This window comes from Microplitis demolitor, chromosome 10 (assembly GCF_026212275.2).
Source record: "Microplitis demolitor isolate Queensland-Clemson2020A chromosome 10, iyMicDemo2.1a, whole genome shotgun sequence".
Classification (NCBI taxonomy): domain Eukaryota; kingdom Metazoa; phylum Arthropoda; class Insecta; order Hymenoptera; family Braconidae; genus Microplitis; species Microplitis demolitor.
Genome location: NC_068554.1, coordinates 50,618 through 70,675, shown reverse-complemented (window position 1 = coordinate 70,675; position 20,058 = coordinate 50,618). Strand labels below are relative to the sequence as shown.

The following is a 20,058-nucleotide window of genomic DNA, read 5'->3' as shown; positions in this document are numbered from 1 at the left end:
TTAGATATAAAATAGTTAAGTATCTGACGTTTGCTTAGAAATATAATCTGATATACTGATATTCCATTCAGCTCTGGCGCTCGAGTATATAAAACGTTATAAATGTTTTATAAATCAAGACGAATTACATCAAGAAATGGACAAAATAATAATAATAATTGTAATGATAATGATGATGATGATCAAAGAATCAAAAGATAAAAAAAAAGTTGTTTGTAACGTAACGTCTGCAAGTCGCGACATATTGCCACTATATATATTTATTTAGAGTTCATTCATAAAGACCTTATTATTGTTAATGCAATCACGGTTTTTATTAACTCATCTCTGAGATCCTGTATGTATCATGCTACCATTTATATTACATTTTTACTATACACTAGCAATCGTACATGTTAATTTACTAACTATTATTATTTGATTAGTACAATGGTGATTTAATAAATTGTATTAGAGCGGATACAGCTTTGAGAAAAAAAAATTTTAATTAAATTGTTTTTTAATATCAATATGTAATCTATTATTCTAGCCTATTTAATATAAAAGCAAAAACAATAAAATAATAATAATAATAATAATAATAATAATAATAATAATAATAATAATAATAATAATAATGATAAATAATTTTAATGCATAAAATAAAAATTGATGTCTGTTAAACGTAATTTGAGATTATTATGATATATGTAAAATATGTACAGTAGATTTGAGTTTTTCACAAACAAACCTGTTTGTCTACAAGACCGCTTGCTTTTGCATTAATTTATTTATTTATTTATTTTTGTTTTTTTTTCTCTCTCAACTCACCTAACAACCTCATGGACATTAACTTGCATCTCTTTTCCTGTTTGACGCGTTTAAACGTGATATATATTAACGTTGTAATCTAATCCTTATCCACCGATAAAAGTTTACTATATATAATATATATATATAACGTTAAAATTACCGGATACACGGCATTTAATAGTAATGGCTAATGGTTTTAGTGTAATAATTAAAATCGATTAATCGCGTTATGTACCCTACCTATGTACACTCGTATAAAAATCAAACACGTTTAAAATTACTAACTATTATTTAATTTGTTTTATCATTTATATATATATATATATATATATATATATATATATATATATATATATATATAATATATATAATATATATATATAATTTAAAATGTAAAACGTTTTAAACTTAGCAAGTTTCGATGCCAGCCAAAAACTTCATTTTATTTATTTACTTTTCTTTTTATTTTCATTGCTCCCACCGTAAAATCAACTGACAACCGTATTAGGAAACCTGAAGTCATTGTGCTTGCCATCCACCACTCTCGTCGACAACGAGTTGTTGGCTAAAAAAATATTTAAAAAATTCTGCTAACACGATACACCAAACCATGGTCGACGCAAAGACAAGCAAACAATACCAAAAACATTTTAGACATCTGAGTCTTGTTTTTGGCATTTAATATAATTATAACTTTTTTTTTTTTTTCAGGTTTTGAAAAAGAAATTACTATCAGATTGAATTATTAAAACCACTAATCTTCCTTTATCCAATCTTTAGCCAAAAGCGAGTTCTGTTATCATTAAAAATTTTAATTTATTTAATTTAGTTAATGATTTTGATAAATTTTATAAACTTTTAATGAAAATGTATAAAAAGTGAAGATAGTGGTGAATGAATGAAAGAATGAAATGCTGTATGAATGGATTCAGTATAGAGAATGAGTTTAATATGGTCGAGAAACAGGTATGTCCGGTTATAAATCCCAAGGATTCTTATATATATATATATATATATATATATATATATATATATATATATATGTAATTTTAAAATCAATGAAACTAAAATACATTTATTAACTTGTTAGCTGAATAGACTTTATTTTAAATCAACACATTTCATAAAAAAGTTAATTTAGTTTTGCTACAACTTATATATAAATAAAATTAGAAATTTATTTATTTTATAAGTGTGGAATAAATTAAAAAAAAAACTTTTTATTTATTTTAATAACCATTTGTATTAACAATACATAGCTTTATTTATTATTACAAACAATTATTTTTCACTGCCGTGAGCTTATGCATTTAACTTAATTATGAATAAAAGGCGTTAAATTTTATTTTCACTGTTATCAATTTAACATACAATTATTATTATAATTATTATTTTATTTTTATAACAAAAAAAGTTACATTTTATAACTTTTTTTTTTACTATTTACATAACAATGACTATTGCAATATAATAATAATAATGATAATAATTAACCAAGTATATAAATAAGACTAGAATCCGATAAATAATTAAATAAACTTAAAAAAATATGACAACCATTTATAAATTTCATTAGTCTCACTCACTTAATAATCAACAAATGCAAGATTTAAAACCATTGATATTTAAAATAAATTTATATTTTAATTTTATAAAAATAAAATCTTGCTGATTTGAGTTTAATCTATTATTTATCAACAAATAAGGCACGAATATTGGTCTTTGGTTAATAAACTTTTTCATATATTTACATCATTACCATCTTTGGCATCGGGTTTTATACCCGATTATTATTTATTTTTATTTATTTTCATTTGACTTAAATATTGTTTAATTTAAACTTTAACAATTAATAGTTTAAAAATATTAGTGATATTTTTAATGTATGCACAGAGTTTATTAACTCATAAATTATATAAACTTATTAGTTAATTTTAATTTATACAATATAACCAAAAAATTTATATTAAAAAGAAAAAAAATATTTAGAAAAATAAATTTTTTTTAATTTTCTGTACACTAGTGTATTAAAAAATAATTTTACCAGGTAATTTATTATTTTAAAATAAGATAATAGTGTCAAGTTAAATTTCTTTCTATATTATTTAGAGAATAAAAATATTATGAGCATTAAAAGAAGCAATTTTAGTTCGAGTCACTTAAAGTCATTGTACTTTAGGCCTCATAAAAAGAAAAAAAAAAAAAAAAATTAAAAACAAAGATAAAAGATAATATTAAAAATAAAAATAAATATAAATATGTAAATGCAAATCCGTTTTAAAAACAGAAAAACAGAAAAACAGAAAAACAGCAAGGGTGTTATATATTCACATATTGATGTGAGCTGTGTTTGATGTTGTTAAAGATTAACATTAGCGTTATGTATTTCGGCTATACTACCCGGAAGAGAGAGAGAAAGAGAAAGAGGTGACGCGGAATGATCTCTATCAACGCTCTCAACCTCAGTCTCAAGTGACTCGACATCTCCACCAGGAGCGTTAACTCCTACTCCTCCACTTAAATCACATACATTACCCGGTAAATAATCTTTCCAACTTCTAAACAGATATCGGGTAAATTTTCTCAGCTGCCGAAATTTACAGTAAGTTGCACCTTCTGCAGATTCTAATTGCTGTGTTTGTATAAGAAAACCCTTTTCTTTAAATGTTTGTTCTAATTTTTCACGTTGAAGTGATTTCCGAGTTTTTCTCTTTTTCCGGACATCATCATGTTGTTGTTGTTGATGCTGATTTATAATTGTTCTTGAAGGTGAAGAGGAAACCAGAGACTGTGATACTACCAAACCTGGTGGTTGAATTTTTTCACCAGCAGCATTCAAAAAAGTACCTGCAGCAGAAGTACCACTGGTGGCTTGTCCAGCAGGTTGTTGAAGTGATTCACGTGGAAAAAACTCATATCCACGCATACTTTTATCACCAGTCCCGCTATAATAACGAAAATTACCTCCCGAATCGACAGACAAACTTTTTTTTTCTTGTAAACTTGGTTTAGCACCACCGGTAAATTTAAATTTACATATACTGACTTCTGTTGCGGGATTATTTGTATTTTCTGTTGGCATTGGTGGTATAAATATAGCTGACCGTTTACGTTTTGTTGGTTGCTGATGAATCAATGGATTACCTATAGGTGCAATACGTTTAGCTCGTGGTGAAATTGGCACAATCACTGATGCTGTTGATGTTGATGTTGATGTTAATGTTGATGTTAATGCTATTGCAGATACCGGTGATGGTACCACTGTCACTGGACTTGTTGGAGATGAGGATGGTGATGATGATGATGATGATGATGATGATGATGCTGATGATGATAATGATGTCGACGATGGTGATGATGATAATGATGATGTCGTCGTTATTGCTGGGGAATGTAACGTTACAGGATTCTTATCCATCATCGTATATATTGACTTGGGTACAATATTTTTTTTCTCTTCTTTTTGCTGTTTCTGTTCCTCACTATTATTTTCACCCATTTTTTGATAATATAAAAACTGTGATTCAAGTGTCATTGGATTTATAAATACACCATTTGGCCAGTAAACAAAATTTGAATTTGAATCATTATTATTATTATTATTGTTATTATTATTATTATTATTATTATTATTATTATTATTATTATTATTATTATTATTATTATTATTATTTAAAGTAACATGTTCCTTAGAACCAAGACACTCAATATCCTCACCGTCTTCACTACAAGTTTCACTTTTAACGTGTCCAGATTCATAAACACCGTGTTTTTTCGATAACCTTATTTTAAGTTGATTTAAATCTTTAATGCACAGATTAAGCGGTTCATCTTGTTCACAACTCCCTTCATCGGTTGTACCAGCACGACATTCTTGAGTTAAACGTTTCTCGAGTAAACTACTGATCCGATTTTGTATGTCAGTTCGTTGCATTGAAATTTGAGGATTTAATTTATTATTATTATTATTATTATTATTATTATTTTTATTATTACTATTATTACTGTTATTACTGTTATTATTATTATTATTATTATTAGTATTATTATTATTATTATTATTATTATTTTTATTATTATTATTGTTATTATTATTATTATTATTATTATTATTATTATTATTATGAGAATGAGGATGAGGATGGGGATGGTTAAATGATCGTAACCCGGTGGTTGCTAATGGTGGTAGCTGTAGTTGTTGTTTTTTGTCGTCGTGACCGGGCGTACCTGGTAGTATTGTTCCATAATTCTTATAGATAAGATGACATATGTCCGCCTTCTTGGGTTTTCTTCCACGACGTGGTTTACTATTGTCCAAGGTAATCTCCCCCATGTAAGGTAAATCTGAGTATTTCATAGGCGGTCGTGAAGTCGATTGTGCTACTATTGTCGATTGCTGATGAAGATGATTATTATTATTATTGTTGTTGTTGTTGTTGTTGTTGTTGTTGTTGTTGTTGTTGTTGTTTTTATTATTTAGCTGATAATGAGGTTGTTGAGAAGAGTAAGTATGAGACGATGATGTTATGACTGATCTTCGTAAATTAGAGTGCATTGTCGTGTCATTCGAACAACCAACTACTCTGGGACAAAGTTCTTGCTGCATAGCTGTTATTCTTTGCAACCAGCCTTGAACGTCAGTTGAACTGGCTGTTGAACTTGGAATCGTCGGCGTTGTCAAAGTTGACGTTGCTGGCGTAGTAGGACTTGATACCAAAGATATTTCCTGTCCTCGTGTTGGTGATGAGTTTAAGGCTTCTTGGGCCAGTGCAGCTTCGTAGTGGTCCAAATATTCAGGCGGGAGGGCTTGGTGGTGAAATTTAAGTTTCCAACGTGATTTTCTTCGGCCACGACTGCAAAATAATAATTGATAATACTTTTTTTTTGTCATCAGTCTTTTTTTTTTTTTTTTTTTTTTTTTTTTTTTTTTTTTATTTGTAGGGCCCATTTTACCCAATTAATTTATAAATGTATAAACCCTTAGAAATGGGGAAAATACCAAAAGAATATAAAATATATAAAAGCAGTTTAATATTTAGTTTGGCAATATGTGCGATATTATAGATAAGGTAAGGTAAGTAAAAATAAAATAAATAAAATAAAAAGGTGGTTTTGGTGTTTTGTTGTTTTGTGCATCAGACTTAGTACGGAAAAGAACCTGTTTTTATTAGATCTAAAGATCCATGGTCCAGCACTAAAGCAATTCATTCATACGAATTATTCCGACAGTGTAGCCAATAAATTTTAAGGATTTTGACATTTTAAGCTCATCAACTTTCAACAACTTAAATAAACTGACTTTTTAACAATTTTTTAAAAATCAATTATAATAATTACCTTGTTCTTGATCTACCTTGATCCTGATTGGTTCGTTCAGAAATATTATTGTCGGTCTGTTTATCCTGCTGATTCTGAATCTGATGCTGATGTTGGTGTAATTGTGGTAAATGCTGTAAAGTATTATCGTGTGCAGCATGATGGAGATGAGTTACTTCAACAGTTGAAGCCGATAAGACGCTCGGTTCTTCTTCCAAACTCTTAAGTGCCTCATTAGAACTGGATCTTGACATGCCAAAGACAGTTTCAAAATTGTTTACTTGTTTTTTTTTTTTATCACTTTTAATGTGTCAATAAATAAATAAAAGTCTATATATATATATATATATATATATATATATATATATATATATATATATATATATATATAGGCATTTTTTTTCTTAAAAACTGAGTCGATAAATATTTACGTCTGTTACGTAAATAAATAATTGATATTATTCATTATATAAATTAAAAATCATGCCAGTGTCGTTGTATGAAAAGTATGTATTTAATTTTTATATTTATTACCACAGGAGAAGCAATGGAAGAGGACGACAAAAATAGAATAAAAAATTCGTAGTCTTTTGTTTTTCTGTTCGGTAAAAATTTTTATAATTAATTTAAAACTAACTTTTGGATGAGACATATTTTTTTTTTGAATATAGCTCACAACTGGATGACAGATAAAAAGAATCTAGCTTTGATTTGTTTTAATATTTTTAAGTATGAATCTTTTAAAAAATGAATTTGATATATTATTGGTAGGTACACTTGTTGCAATAATATGCAATAATGCACAATCATAAATTTTCATGACTATCTGTAAGAAGTTCGGAATTTCTACGTGGTTTTAAACCTTCATAAGGCTCAGAGAAATTATTTTATACTTTTTAATCCGTTTTAAAAACGTGCTTTATATTAAATTTTTTTTTTTTTTATTTCGATAATTATTGTATATAATTTACCTATGAATATTATTACTATGACGATGATCGTCGTTGTCTTCTTTAGGTTCTTGTTTAACTGCCATAGGAACTGAAGCTGGTAATGAGGTTTGCAGAAGTGGAGAGATATTAAAAGAGTGCTGATAAGACGAACTGTCTGTCAACGATCCATCTATTCCAGTAGTATGTGCACGCGGCACTTCCTCAGTCTGCATAATTCCCCCTATTAATACGAAAACAAATATAAAAATAAAAACAAAATACCACAAAAAATTTATATTATTTATGTAAATCGTGGAAAATTATAAATTAAACATATATATATATATCGTGATGAAGCAACATCGATGTAGAATTGATTTACTTCGTAAAGACTCGCTTTTTTTTTTAATTCAAAAGTTGAAACAGCGTATCATATATACAAAATTATAAAAAATAAAAAATTAAAATATTAAATAATATATATATATATATATATATATATATATATATATATATATATATATATATATATATATATATATATATATATAATAATGATTTATTATTGATGGTAAGTTTAGAGTTTAATAAAAGAAAAAAGTGGGGAAGAAGAAGGTAAAATAAATATAATATTCTATTAATAGAAGGAAATATTCTGGCATGACGCCACTATTTTGGGTTTGTCTCTCTCAAATTTCTCACACCATATTTGGTATTATGGTGCTACTTGGAATTGTATTCCACTAGTATTGCGTTTCTTTATAACTAAAATACATGTACTTAGTCTCTACTACTCACTCACTCATTCTCCATACACATAAACAAGAGACCACCCCACTTAATGTATGTCCCGAATTATCCTCGATTCACGGATCTGCCGATTCTACAAATAGAATTTTAAATCTACTCACCTACAAATAAAAATTTTACAATCTTAAACAAAAATACAAACGAAATATTCAATTATTTTTATTAATATTTATTTTTTCTGAGCAGGCGTAAATCATTAGCCTAATTTATAATTTATATTCAATCTGATTGTAAACAATTACACAATTGAATTAATGTATTATTAAAGCGTGTACGGTTATCGATTTTAAATAAAATGATATAATTAATTTATACTACTTGAAAGTATAAGTTATGTTATGCTAGTATGTCACAATAACGATCTAGTCAATCGATCATGCGCGACAGATTACCATCAATGATAAACATATAATATTTATTATAAATTCAAATAAAATACTATTATTATTATTATTATTATTATTATTATTATTATTATTATTATTATTATTATTATTATTATTATTATTATTATTATTATTCATATATTGACACCTTTTTATTACTCCTACACTCCATTATGTGTATTAATTGTTTACTTTTATTGGTATATATTTATAAATGATATATCATTATATCAAAGTCAACTGTCAAAAAAATATTTTTTAACTTAAATTTAAATAAATAATAAAATTTTCTTTAATAAAAAGTTAACATATTGATTAATACCTGTAACGGGAAAAGCGTTTTCTGGCAACATGTACACAACAAATAATTAGTAATCTTGTCAATAATTTTAATTATAATATAAATAACACACTATTCACATAATCCTCAGTATTAATATCACATAGTTATTAAAAATATATAAATAAATAATTGTCGGTAATATTTATTGAGTACGTTTTATTGACAGTCAATAAAAGATAACTAAATTGCCGCGTATATATTTATATATGTATATATACATTGATATATATATATACATTAATATACGTATTTATATAGATATATATATAGATGTATGTAGAAAAGTACAGATACGGGATGAGCAACCCCGGCTAGGCCGAGAGTCACGAGAGTACTCTCTTAGAGGTTGAGCAGCTACGGGAACAGAATAGCGCGGGGGCGCGGACGTATATTCTTGATTTGGGCGGATGGAAATCTGAGATTGCTCCATATCGGGCGGTGTGCTCGTGGCAACTGTAAAATAGCGTACAACACTCTTGTTTCGTTTCTTTTCTTCTTTTCTTCTTTTCTCTTCTCTTCTCTTCTCTTCTCTTCTCTTCTCTTCTCTACTCTTCAGCCTTCACCATCAGAGTAGCTACTATAGTTAGCAGTGTATAATATTAATTTTTATTTGCTTTATACTGTATTTGATATCCTCCCATTTCTTAACTTGTCGTCTATCATCATAATTTCTATTTCAATCGTCTCTCTATATCTACAATCATTATTATATATATATATATATATATATATATATATATATATATATATATATATATATATATAATAATATCTAAAGTACATTTTAACACTTGCAACAATGATTTTTTTTTCTCATTTTTTTTTAATTTGATTCCACAAAGTTTTATTTGGTGATTATCAAATTTCAATAAGTTATTTATTTTATTATTATATTATCTATATAACCAGACAGTATAATTATTTTAAAAAATAAATAAAATATATTATTATTGAAAGTGGAAAGTTTAGTTGCTGTTGACATATTGTTGGGACGCAGGTATTGGGACACTATATTGTAAGTGTGGGCGACGAGTTACTTGAGCCTATAAGGAATATAATATTATAATATATGTGAACGCCTCCGCGAATAACTGACATGGGGAGCATATATATATATATATATTAAACTCCGATATTACTTAAAAAAAACTTTAGCCGCGGGAGACATCTCGACTACGTTACTCTTATTGGTGATAACTCCCAACCCAAGTCTTTTAGTATCCGGGTATTTCAAATTCTCAATCCGAGAGTTTAAAAAAAATATCGAACATTCATTCTCTATTTGGAAATTTTTATTATTTAAATCATCAAGCATAAGTAATGTAAAACAAAAATAATTAATGACAATAATAATAATTTACGAGTAGTATTAAAATTTAAAAGCGTAGGTGCAGTGAGCAGTACATGACCCGGAATTTAGTCGTCATGGTCGAGAAGAAGCGACACGTTTTAGTATAAAATACTACCAAATGACAACCATCAGCTGAATAATCCACTTGAGGCATTTCTTGATACTTTTTTTTTTTTTTTTTTTTTTTTTTTATTACTTTAAACTTGTTCAACTTTGTATTTTATTTTTTTTTTTTTTAGACTCCTGAATACCTGGGATTCTATTATTCCGTTTCCTTATGCGGAGTTTGTGAGACAGAGATAATAAATAAATATAAAGCTACAAAGAAAACAAGTATACACACAGGTTACCACAACGAGTGGCAGTTAGTTGTTGCTGATGTTGCTGTTGCTGCTGCTGATGATGATAATGATAGTGATGATGATGATGATGAATATGGCGGTGGTAATTAAGTGGTCGATATTTTTAACGTGAAATTGGTTTATTGCTATACGCTTTGATCATGATATTCCATTATATCCATAAATAAATTATTTATTATTCAGTTAACTTATATTATTTTTAGAAAATAACAAAGCGTTATAGTATATTATTCTATCGCGTTATCCCTGTCTTTTGTTGTATATATCCTGCTGGGAACATAAACGTGCCTTCTCAATTATATTCTGCTGTTATCAAATATATTGTATCATACATGATATTTTTTGGTATTTATTTGTAAATATCTGAGTGACAAAATTTACTCGATTAATAATATAAAAATAAAATTAATAAATAATATATGTATGATAAATAAATAATTTATTAAACCATAGTTTAATTTAAAATAAAATAAATTGTTTTAATTAAATAATTTTTATAAGTTTGGTGTTTATCTAATTACGTAACATGTACTTAAGCATGTTTAATTAATTAAGAAAAGTTATCGAGATGTACAACGTTCCCATAAAACGAACAACCAGTGACAAGCGCCGTGCAATTAGATTAATTCGTATAGATAACGATTGTTGATTTATTACATTTAAAATTCACCCTCATTTTTTGTAAATATTAGTAAAAAAAATAAATATATATACATCTTTTCATATATATAGATATTTTTTTCTTCAGTTTTTAAGTTTAAGTTGTACCGTAAACTTGCTGCTATTGTCAATACAAATTATGAGTTTTAATATATATTTAAAATCTAATAATATATTATTTTATTTAATAATAATATTTTTTAAAGTACTTGGATTAATGCCTTTTGGAATAATTTTAAAAACAATAGAGTGTACTGATAAACCAATTCAATCATCAGAAAAAGTGATAATTAATATAAATTACACAGTTAAAGGATCAATTTATAATTTAATATTATTACTGTGTTTAATGTCCGTATTAATTTGGCATTATCCGTGGAATGAGTATAAAAAAAATTCAATAAACGATATTGCTAAAATTATTTGCACAATAATGGAAAATATAACAACGACAACAATCATGTTCATTTACGGTTTAAATCAACGTACTGCAATTATTATTTTTAAACATTTAATTAAATTAAATAATAAATTAATAATTAATAATAATAATAATAATAATAATAAAATTAAAAAAATAATTAAAAAAAATAATAATGAAATTTTGATAGTGATAATTATTAATATATTATTTGCAGTTATATTATTTATACTTGAATCTATTTATAATAAACATAGTCCATTATTTAATATTGTACGTGCAATTCCAATATTTATTATCGGATCTTTTATAATACAATATGGACTAATAATTACAAATATAAAAAATCAATTATTTATTATTAATCAATCACTTTTATTAAATAAAAATATTTATAATTTTCTCCTTAACAAAAAATTTTCTGATGAATCAGTAAAATATAAAATATATGATATTTTAAATAATTTAATACTATTACGTAAAATTCATCGTAAATTACGTTATATATTACATGACATTTCAAAATTTTATTCATGGCCAATTTTATTTGTTTTTATTCATTTTTGTCCTTCATTAACATACAGTTTTTATGCATTGTATACTAATATTAATAATAAACAGTTATATAACAATTTAAAAATTAATTTTATCAAATGTTTTATGACTCTAATGTGGATTATCAAAAATTTATTTCCTACTTCATACTTGACAATATCGATAACTAAATTATTTAATGAGGTACGTAATATAATATATATATATATATATATATAAGATACAAAAAAAAACTCAAAATTTTACACTGTGTATTTTCGAATTATAATCACATAAATTAATTTACCTGGTATTTTTTAGGTTGAAAGAACAGATAAAATTGTTTCTGAAATTATTCGCGTTTATCCAAATAACATAAGAATCAAATATCAAGTAATATTTTTATTATAAATTTAATTATTATAAATAAGAAATTTATATTTTAATCATTTTTTTTTTCTTTTTTATATATAGATGGAACAATTTTCAATGGAATTATTACATAAAAATATAAATTTTAATGCCTTTGGATTGTTTACATTTGACGGATCCCTTTTGATATCGGTAATAAAAACATTAATGTTTATTATAAAATAAATTTTGAATAAGGATTGAAATTTTATTTTTATTTTTTTTTTTTTTTTGTTTTTTAGTTACTACATACAGCGATAATTAATACATTTATAATTATCAATTTCAAGACTGGCAACTAATTATAATATAATGTATCCAAGAAAAGAAAATAAAAAATTATCAAAGCATACAAGGAAAACGTTAATCTTAATAATACATATGGAAAATGACAAGTGAATGATATACATATCATCCAAGATACTGTCAATAATTTAATCTTATTATTCAATCGAAAATAAATAAAAAATACTCAACTGCTGTATAAGCCCTTTTTCATTTATTCCTGATAATCTTTTTACGTATATAAATGTATATAATAATAAAAAAAGAGGCGTTTCTTTTAAATTGCATAGCGACATTATTATTCGTTCAGTGCAATCTGTCTTTCAGTCTATACATATAACATAATATATATGAATGACCGAGTACAGTCTGATCGAGTTTCGATTGGCAGATTCGAATGATGTGGAAATCCGTAGTCTCCTTCTTCACTCTCTATCACAAGTGTATTTTCTCCTTCCATTACATATATTTATTAAGTGTAATGTAACCGTCTGTTAAAGCCCATTCTCTCTACTCTTCTCTCAGCAATTCAACATCTTTCACCACCTGCCATTCAACTACCACTCAGTTACCTGCTCCAATCGGAATAATCCGCAAATCAGATAATAAAATATGGCCGCCTCTCTTATTATTATTATTATTATCATTATACCAATCACCATCCTTAGTTTCATTTGGTTAAATTTACGCAATGAAATAACTATAACATATTTATTTGTTTATAATATACGAATTTTGTTATTTCTTAATCTACAGATTGGCTTTACTATTAAGTTATATATATATATATATATATATATATGTATATTATAAAAACTTTGATTCGACGAAGCGATTTATTATTCACTGTAAACTTATTATTTAAAAATAAAAATTTATACTGAAGATTTAAATATATTTAAAGTTAAATATATCGATATAGAAGTGTATATTACCTAAAATGTTCGTGCTAGATTTTATATTTAGTCTAATAAAGCATCGTGTTACTTGGTACAACTACTGAATTAGGTTACAACTAAAATAACATTAACAACACCCACGTAGTAGTCTCTTCTTCTAGCTCTCAGTATATTTTCTCAGTCTTATTACCAATTTCTACGCGTTTATTAACAATTTATTCTTCCTAGCAACGCATCAATTTTTATTATTTTTATAATTTTTATTATATCCGTATTATAATATATGTTATTCATCTATATTATAAGATTAATTATCGATAAATAAATAGAATAAGTTAATCTATTAGATTGAAAGTATAAGTACATATAAAACGTTAAGGTAGTAGCAGAAAAATAAAAATAAAAATTTTTTAATTTATTACATCTATAACGAATTGTATTAGACAATTAAAAAATCCCGAGATCGTAAAAATTAATTACTATAATACCATAAAATTTATTTGTGATAATCCTGGTCGATATTACAAATTATTTTATAATTTATTTACATAAATAATAAAATAATACAACATTTTTGCATGAATCTTGTAATATATATATATATATATATATATATATATATATATATATATATATATATATATATATATATATATATATATATATATATATATTATTTAATGAGCTTTGACGTTGAGTATTTAATAAATAAATTCATCTAAATGAATAAAAATTTAAAAAATATAAAAATAAAAGCAAGAATTTGTGTTTGCTCTCGGCATTCCGCAGAGATACAGGTGTGGTGTATGTATAAGGTTGATTCTCGGGATTCCTTCTAAGAATTCTCACGAACCTCTGTATGACTATTAGAGTAGTGTAGTATTATTATCGTGGTGTTGTTGTGGTCTCTCATCGCAACGCGAAATGGACTCAAGAAGGTTACCAAGACAGAATATGTGTGGGCGAAGATGTATAAATGCATCATCCTAACAGATCTTTTATCAAGATTTATACTTAAATACTATATATACTACATATATTTTATTATTTTTGTTATTCAATTATATTTAGATAACTAATAAACAACAAAATAATAATAATTATTATTTTATTAATGTAAACTTATAAATAAACAAGTATATTATATATGTAATATACAAGTTATAAAAGATTAATCACATACATGATACACTTTATTGTTGTTTAATCGTTTTTAGCAATGTAACAATAAATAAATAGCTTGTTAGGTGAATAACGTACAGTAAACATGGGGTTGTGCTTGCAAGTCGTGCGACAAAAATATATTTGGGCTCCCATTTATTGGTTAAAGAGTATATCTCTATATATGAGTGAAGCATTTATTAAACTCGCATTAAAAGTATATCTGCCAGAGTTACACAGTAAGTACAGACGGGAAACTCGTTTAGTTCCATTGAGCAGACGATCAGAAGCAAAAAAAAAATATTTAAAGAAGAATAATAAGACCAAGACCAAGACCAAGACCAAGACCAAGACCAAGACCAAGACAGAGCAAAAGAAGAAGAAGAACAAGTTAAGAAGCGGATGGCGTCCCTTGGTTCTTTTCATTCATCAAACACTACATTCCCCAGCGAAATGTCTCTTCGTATGTTTGTGTGCATGTAATATAATTGCTGATGCACGGATATATAATACAAATACAAATATAATATAAGGATGTATAATAGTTGTACAGTATATATATATATATATATATATATATGAATACCTGGGGGAATTTATCAAACTGGACATCAAGTACTCAACGTTAAAATACAACCCAGTTTACATTCCTCTATCCTTTTCTTGCAAACTTAAATACTATATTTTTTTCACTAATTTATTTCAGTAATGTTCAATGGATGTACTAAAGAACCAAAGAATTAGATTGATTGAAAATTATTTTTATTACTCCAGAACAGATTAAGTTATTCAACTTGAGAATTTAATAAATACATTCAAGTCTTTTGACAGTTATATATTATAATATATATGTATATAACTATTTTTATTATTAAATTTACATTAATATTTTTAAAAAATTGAGTTGAATTTAATTTAATAACTAAAAATGATACATAAATAAATAACCATCAGTAAGATGCCTAATGTCAATTAAATTTTCACGAGCTCAAATGATTTCGTCTAGCTAATGTTCATTTATCAATTGACAAAAACCCCCCCAAAGGTTTCAAAAAGTATCGTTAACTCAACATGCCGAGAGTCTCTAAATGATTCACATGCATCTGAATTTAACCAACCCACTCATGTGTCTCTCTTTAATATATATATATATATATATATATATATATAGGTTTATACTTGTCGTTTTTATACTGGCCCTTATTCCACATAAGTAATCGAACAGCTTTACAAACAAGGAAACAGAGTATCGTTCTTTCTCAAGATAAAACAACTCAAGCGCCACACCATGCATCCAGTATTATATTGTATATATATATATATATAGTATATATAGTATATCTTTCTCTCTTAGTAGAATATAACTAATGAGTATGAAAGCTATCTTTATCAAGCCAAGTACTACTCGAATACAATACAACGTACTGTTTTAATCTGCGAGTAGTTTCATTCTGTTTATTTGTTTTTTAATTTATTATTGTTATCATTATTTTGTCATATTGATGATGAGTACAAAGCGCGACGTCTGCTGCAGCGCCGGTAAAGACAAGACTTGATTTACAAGATCGTCAGTACGGCGCCAAAGGCTATAACGATCAGCTTCTTGCCGATTACATTGAGACGATAGACATAGCCAGACATAGCTTGACTTAGTTAAACATTTGAGTTGGACAACCCATCAGCGACAATTATTTTACTCAATGACCATTTATTTTTTAATTTCCACGAAACATGTTACCCTTTTTTTCTCCATTCATTAATCCCTGACGTGTATATATATATATATATGTGTGTGTATAAATGTGAATGAAAAGTTCCATTCATGCGTTCATTCTCCATTATCTCTTTCTTTTTCTTACCCAACAGAGAGAAAAAGAGAATCAACACAAGTGTATATAAACTGTTTGCTGCACGGTGGTGTTATGTACAGGTACTATACACGCCTCTACAAAGATCCTGCGCTTGCGAATCACGACTGCACACACATACACACACACACATACACACCCATTTGTGATCGCCATTGATGATTACGCACAGTAAGTTTCAACTTTTTGTTAAGCAGCAGCAGCAGCAAAAACATTGTCATCAGTTAGTTTATTTCGTGAGCCACTCACGTAACTTAACATCAACCAACATTTATTATATAGATATTTTAAAATATATATCAACACAAGTAATGGATAAAATGAAAAATGGTATAAAGCATTATGTGACGAATAAAATCTGGATAAAAGATCGCAAATCGATTGAGTACTAATACATATAAACACATGCACAAGCTATGATCGGCATCACTTTGATCAACGGGCACACGTTGATCATCGGTTCATGATACCGTCGCTCTTCTCCGGGTCTCTTTTCAATGCGATGAGATATTGAATTCCTTATTCGGTTGATTCGTTTTATACTGATTATCCGGGTCCAGATTCATGTGCTCATATATATATATATATATATATATATATATATATATATATATATATATATATATAATTTATCGTATATATTGTACGTATGTTCATGAGCTTTTATATCGGCTATTAATTTAATACAAGCAAAATTGTCGTAAGTCGTATAGATCAATAGATATAACATATATTTATGTATTTATGTAAACAGATTAACAAGCCAAATGCCGGATATTTTATTTTATCAAGCAATACATATACATATATTTCTTTCTTTTTTATCTTAAAACGTAACAAAATTTTTTTCCTTTTTTTTTTTTTTTTTTTTTTTTTTTTTTTTTTTTTTTTTTTTTTATTGAAAAATTGATTTATATGAGAATAAAATATAGTTAATTAATTTTCTCTCATAAATGTGGATTATAAAAAATATAATAGACGATGAATCTTAAATATATATACAGTACGGTAAGTAACGTATTAAAATGAGCAATTGCTAGTAGAAAATAATAAAAAAAGTAAATATGTTTGTGTTATATCTGCATACATACTTAATAATTTATTCCCATTGGTAAGTACGACTACATTAAGTTAAAAGGTATTGCAATAGACCGATAGGTGTACCGAGATTCCAAGTGCATGGATTATTATTATTATTATTTTATGTGTTATATGTTATATCTATATTACTGTTGTTCGTTTATTCGTTTATTCGTTTATTCGTTTACTCGTTTATACTCGTTTACCAGCATGTAGCAGTTGCAATAATAATAAAGCTTATTCGTGTACCCACGCAAAATGAATTAGAATATGGTCACGTAATAATTTATGCACGATTTATGCAGGATCATTTATTTATATGTGCCAAGAGGACAAGAACAAGCTACAAGTATTAATGTATATTACTTTTAAGACTCTGCTTATTTTTTCATAAATAGTAATAAATACTTTTTTTTTATTTATTCATTTATTTACGACGCAAGATTATTATTAATTGTCTATACTTTTGTATAATCTTTTTAAAATAAATTTTCTATGTTTTCTTCATTATACAATATTAAATAATAATAAAAGTTTTTTGTGTGTAAATATAGTGTTGTCTATTAGAGTCTAAGTAATATGAATAAATAAAAATTCTTATTATTATTTTAAATTGTTAAATTTTAAACCTGAATCTAATTGTAAGATTGTAATAACGGTTCTTTAATATTTATATTTATTATCTTTTATCTAAATATATAAAAAGCAGTTATATAGCTCAAGTATGTGAAAAATATAAACATTTAACTAAACAGAGTTATCGTAGATCGATAATATTAGCAAGCGCGATACCGGGACATTATTTAAGTCTATAAATGAAATTTAAAAAATAAAACATTTATAAAGCTATTAATGATCTAAACTACTTTTGATAATGCTACAGATTAATATTTTTTTTCTTATTTACTTTTTTTTTTATTTCCAACTTTATTCTCATTAAATCTATATATAATTAATTTAAAAATTAAAAAACTTAAAAGCCTTTTGACGTTTTCATAAATCGAAGCATTTATGGGACATTTAATGTACATTAAATTAATAGATTGTATTTTTACATAGATAATAAATAAAACTTACCATTTGTAATTCCATAACGTTTTATTATATTTTTATCTTTATGATAAATATTTTTGTAATTTTCATTTGTCCATGCAACCATTAAAAATAAATCACCTTATCACTTTTTTATTTAAATAACACGAATTAATATTATTAATATAATAGTTAATTAAATGTTTATGCACTATTTACATTACTTGTAAAAATAATGAGCCGTGTTTATTACTGACATATATAAATAAATCAAATCATCGTAACGATTGGAATTGTCTGGTGTGAGATTAGTGATAGGTAGATAGGTAGATACGCCGGTATGAAATTACCTTGGAGCTTGGTAGTAATTACTTCAAGTTTTGAGGGTTTTCAATAGAATGTTATGTGTACAAGTTTAAAAGATGAGAAAGTATAGAATATAATAGAATAGGATAAGAGTAGTCGGAGTAATCGGAGTAGCCGGAGTAGTAACTGGTAGTAACGTGCAGAACGTGCACAGTCCACGAATGTTATTCGATATCTGAGTCTCTGATGGTATAGCCGTTCGGAAGACCTCGGTCACTCTCGGATTTTATCGCTCGATCGACGATCGGCGCTTACGGCGTTTACCAATCACCATTTCTCCTATTCTCTTTATTTATCTCTTTTGTTTTACCGGTTAAATCACAAATCACTAAATTTACTATTTACTCTACTCCCTCCTATAAAAATAATATATACATATATATATATATATATATATATATATATATTTTTAATAAGAATGCGGAGACATCTTCGGCCTCGGTGGATGACGGTGGATGACGGTGGATGACAATGGATGACAGTGAGGCGGGTGAGGTCAACATGTCAATATGTACAATATTGTACAATAGTACACATATTTCTTCTGACTCACATAAAAAAAATATAATACATAAATTAATAAATGTGTTGGAGTAATCGAATTTTTCATGCGGCCATCAGTATTTTCAATACTAAAATTATGATGATTACGATGACAACCACAGGATATACATTTTATTTTAAAAATTGTCTACTTGTACATTTATATTGTACTTCCGCTCAATATATATATATATATATGTATATATGATGGAAGACGGAATGCTCCGTATTCTCTTTGACTAAGCGCCTTTGCGCTTTTACGCAATTACGCAATTACGTAATTCATTACAAACTTTATTACTCGTCACGGTAAATGATGACAGCTACCAAAGCAAGTGTTGATATCATTTTTTTCAACCGTAACATCATCCTAGTTTAATCATCTTTTATTTAAAATCTTGATCTATAAACTTTAAAGAAAAAAAATAATTAATTTTTATTATTATTAGTATATCCAAGTAATATAAAATAACGAGTTACATATACATACATACATACATACATAC

General features: G+C 26.3%; 1 protein-coding gene across 5 annotated transcripts; it reads right to left on the bottom strand.

Annotated features, from left to right (window-relative positions):
- Positions 1 to 2,292: 2,292 nt before the first annotated feature.
- On the bottom strand, positions 2,293 to 19,153 carry LOC103571903 (putative uncharacterized protein DDB_G0277255). Of its 5 annotated transcripts, none has more exons than XM_053742369.1 (5): positions 8,559 to 9,213; positions 7,839 to 7,951; positions 7,080 to 7,281; positions 6,130 to 6,354; positions 2,294 to 5,645 (listed from the first exon to the last, which is right to left on the bottom strand). In XM_053742369.1, exons 3-5 carry the CDS (start codon positions 7,271 to 7,273, stop codon positions 3,152 to 3,154), a joined length of 2,913 nt encoding a protein of 970 aa, XP_053598344.1. In that variant the 5' UTR covers positions 7,274 to 7,281; positions 7,839 to 7,951; positions 8,559 to 9,213; the 3' UTR covers positions 2,294 to 3,151. The 5 variants fall into 5 exon arrangements, with proteins under 5 accessions (XP_053598342.1, XP_053598343.1, XP_053598344.1 ...); XM_053742371.1 differs by having other exon boundaries at positions 7,839 to 7,923; XM_053742367.1 differs by lacking the exons at positions 7,839 to 7,951; positions 8,559 to 9,213 and adding an exon at positions 18,689 to 19,153 and having other exon boundaries at positions 2,293 to 5,645.
- Positions 19,154 to 20,058: the final 905 nt, after the last annotated feature.